Source organism: Haliotis rubra, unplaced genomic scaffold (assembly GCF_003918875.1).
Source record: "Haliotis rubra isolate DU_JTF1 unplaced genomic scaffold, ASM391887v1 Scf247, whole genome shotgun sequence".
NCBI classification, from domain to species: Eukaryota; Metazoa; Mollusca; class Gastropoda; order Lepetellida; family Haliotidae; genus Haliotis; species Haliotis rubra.
In genome coordinates, this window is record NW_025766525.1 from 446,388 (window position 1) to 449,386 (window position 2,999).

A 2,999-nucleotide genomic window follows, 5' to 3' on the forward strand; every position below is an offset into this window, starting at 1 on the left:
TCTGACCTGGTCTTTGGGCATACTTACTGTTCTTGGATCAAAGAAGCGCTTGAGGGAGCACTGGGTTTTTATTATGTGTCTGAAATGAGTTTGTTAGATTATGTTTCCTCTTTTCGGACTAGGCTTTTGAAAGCTCCTGAATTTGTTAGGCAATAGGCATAATTCGAAAGGATCCCAGGACATGATGAAAATAGATTATGATAAGATGACAAGAAGTCTTGAGACAGAAATTTCAGTCCTGGCAATAAAGTGTTTTTTGTTTTCCCTAGTCAGCCATTACAAGCTAGGTACCATGAGCCATGTGTTATTGATAAGAAAGTCAGTGATACTGACTAAGTTGTGCTGGCACCAACTCGTCGTAAACAGACACAACATTGCCATCCCAATATGACAGTACGGACATAATAGGTGTGAGCGTTGTTTCTAAAACTGTCTCTTACCGAATACCAGAATTGGTCAAACCAGGTACGTCAGCATGTTTGACTTAATGAAGGGGTACTGGCAGATTCCACTGACAGAGATTGCCAAGCAGGTTACAGCGTTTGTATCTATACAAAGTAATGCCACCTTCCAGCGACGACATTACTGACAAGCTAGTTGGAGATGGCGCCTACATCGTTCATACCATCACTCATTCCGTGGACTGGGAAGACACTGAAGCCAAGCTGACTGTGGATTTAGCAGAATGTGAATTTGCATAGGTACAGGTACAATGTGTAGGTCATGTCATAGGCCTGGATCAGGTACCGCCGTTTCAAACGAAGGTGGAATCAAGTTCGAAATCCCCAGGTCCTCAAAAACAAGTGAAACTCATGATATTTTAGTGAACGGCTGATTTACTACGTCTCAGTTGTAGCAGACCCTCCCACTGATATTCTCGGCACCTAATAGGCTGGAGCTTGTTTTTGCAGGAATTTGATTTAGACATCAAACATATTAAAGCCAAAGAAAATATTATCGCTGATGCTTTAACAGGATATGGTTGAGGGTGATCAGTTTTGACAAGATTTGAATTTTGGGTGAACATATCTTATACTTATTGTATCGTTGTTCAACACCATTTCAACTGCCACACAATCTGCCTATATATTCAGTAAGAAGCAGTGATGTGCTGTATTGAAAATAGATTTAGACAGAATGATCTGGAAAGGGCTACAAGATCCTTATTCCAGAATCACCTGCCTGATAGAAGTATATACATGTAGGGGGGTCTACCTATTGTCTCTTAGTTCACTTACATCTCAAGCAACAAGAGGGCCAGCATTTTGTGTCATAGCTTTCTACGCTAGTACTCACCCTGAGTAGCCCTGGAGTACTGTTACTGTGAATATCACCATCACTGTCTACATTGCTGTAACTACTGTCTTGTACTGCCTCTCTCAGTTGGTACTGCCACTTGATTCCGCCCTGCCCTACTGATACCTGTGTATTGATTTGTGGGTTCTAGGTGCTGGGTACCTGGAGTAGTGGTTCATGGGGGTTCTAGGTGCTGGGTACCTGGAGTAGTGGTTCATGGGGGTTCTAGGTGCTGGGTACCTGGGAGTAGTGGTTCATGGGGGTTCTAGGTGCTGGGTACCTGGAGTAGTGGTTCATGGGGGTTCTAGGTGCTGTACCTGGAGTAGTGGTACCTGGGTACCTGGGAGTAGTGGTTCATGGGGGTTCTAGGTGCTGGGTACCTGGAGTAGTGGTTCATGGGGGTTCTAGGTGCTGGGTACCTGGAGTAGTGGTTCATGGGGGTTCTAGGTGCTGGGTACCTGGAGTAGTGGTTCATGGGGGTTCTAGGTGCTGGGTACCTGGAGTAGTGGTTCATGGGGGTTCTAGGTGCTGGGTACCTGGAGTAGTAGTGGTTCATGGGTAGTGGTTCATGGGGTTCTAGGTGCTGGGTACCTGCTGGGTAGTGGTTCATGGGGGTTCTAGGTGCTGGGTACCTGGAGTAGTGGTTCATAGTGGTTCATGGGGGTGCTCTAGGTGCTGGGCTACCTGGAGTAGTGGTTCATGGGGGTTCTAGGTGCTGGGTACCTGGAGTAGTGGTTCATGGGGGTTCTAGGTGCTGGGTACCTGGGAGTAGTGGTTCATGGGGGTTCTAGGTGCTGGGTACCTGGGTAGTGGTTCATGGGGGGGTTGGGTACCTGGAGTGTAGTGGTTCAGTTCTAGCTGGGTACCTGGGGTAGTGGTTCATGGGGGTTCTAGGTGCTGGGTACCTGGAGTAGTGGTTCATGGGGTTCTAGGTGCTGGGTACCTGGAGTAGTGGTTCATGGGGGTTCTAGGTGCTGGGTACCTGGGGGGGTAGTGGTTCATGGGGGTTCTAGGTGCTGGGTACCTGGAGTAGTGGTTCATGGGGTTCTAGGTGCTGGGTACCTGGGGTAGTGGTTCATGGGGGTTGCTAGGTGCTGGGTACCTGGAGTAGTGGTTCATGGGGGTTCTAGGTGCTGGGTACCTGGAGTAGTGGTTCATAGGGGTTCTAGGTGCTGGGTACCTGGAGTAGTGGTTCATAGGGGTTCTAGGTGCTGGGTACCTGGAGTAGTGGTTCATGGGGGGTTCTAGGTGCTGGGTACCTGGAGTAGTGGTTCATGGGGTTCTAGGTGCTGGGTACCTGGAGTAGTGGTTCATGGGGTTCTAGGTGCTGGGTACCTGGGGTAGTGGTTCATGGGGGTTCTAGGTGCTGGGTACCTGGAGTAGTGGTTCATGGGGGTTCTAGGTGCTGGGTACCTGGAGTAGTGGTTCATGGGGGTTCTAGGTGCTGGGTACCTGGAGTAGTGGTTCATGGGGGTTCTAGGTGCTGGGTACCTGGAGTAGTGGTTCATGGGGGTTCTAGGTGCTGGGTACCTGGGGTAGTGGTTCATGGGGGTTCTAGGTGCTGGGTACCTGGAGTAGTGGTTCATGGGGGTTCTAGGTGCTGGGTACCTGGAGTAGTGGTTCATAGGGGTTCTAGGTGCTGGGTACCTGGGGTAGTGGTTCATGGGGGTTCTAGGTGCTGGGTACCTGGAGTAGTGGTTCAT

General features: G+C 49.4%; 1 protein-coding gene across 1 annotated transcript; it reads right to left on the reverse strand.

Annotated features, from left to right (window-relative positions):
• Positions 1 to 1,600: 1,600 nt before the first annotated feature.
• LOC124279160 (proteoglycan 4-like) lies at positions 1,601 to 2,999 on the reverse strand. The gene is made up of 3 exons (XM_046714960.1): positions 2,632 to 2,999; positions 2,399 to 2,515; positions 1,601 to 1,928 (listed from the first exon to the last, which is right to left on the reverse strand). Exons 1-3 carry the CDS (start codon positions 2,997 to 2,999, stop codon positions 1,601 to 1,603), a joined length of 813 nt encoding a protein of 270 aa, XP_046570916.1.

Excerpts from the sequence above, each read along its gene's own strand:
- LOC124279160 (XM_046714960.1), bottom strand. The coding sequence starts at position 2,999 with ATGAACCACTACTCCAGGTACCCAGCACCTAGAACCCCCATGAACCAC. Across the intron at positions 2,516-2,631 it reads CCCATGAACCACTACCCCAG|GTACCCAGCACCTAGAACCC; the intron begins GTACCCAGCACC and ends CCACTACTCCAG. Across the intron at positions 1,929-2,398 it reads CCCATGAACCACTACTCCAG|GTACCCAGCACCTAGAACCC; the intron begins GTACCCAGCACC and ends CCACTACTCCAG.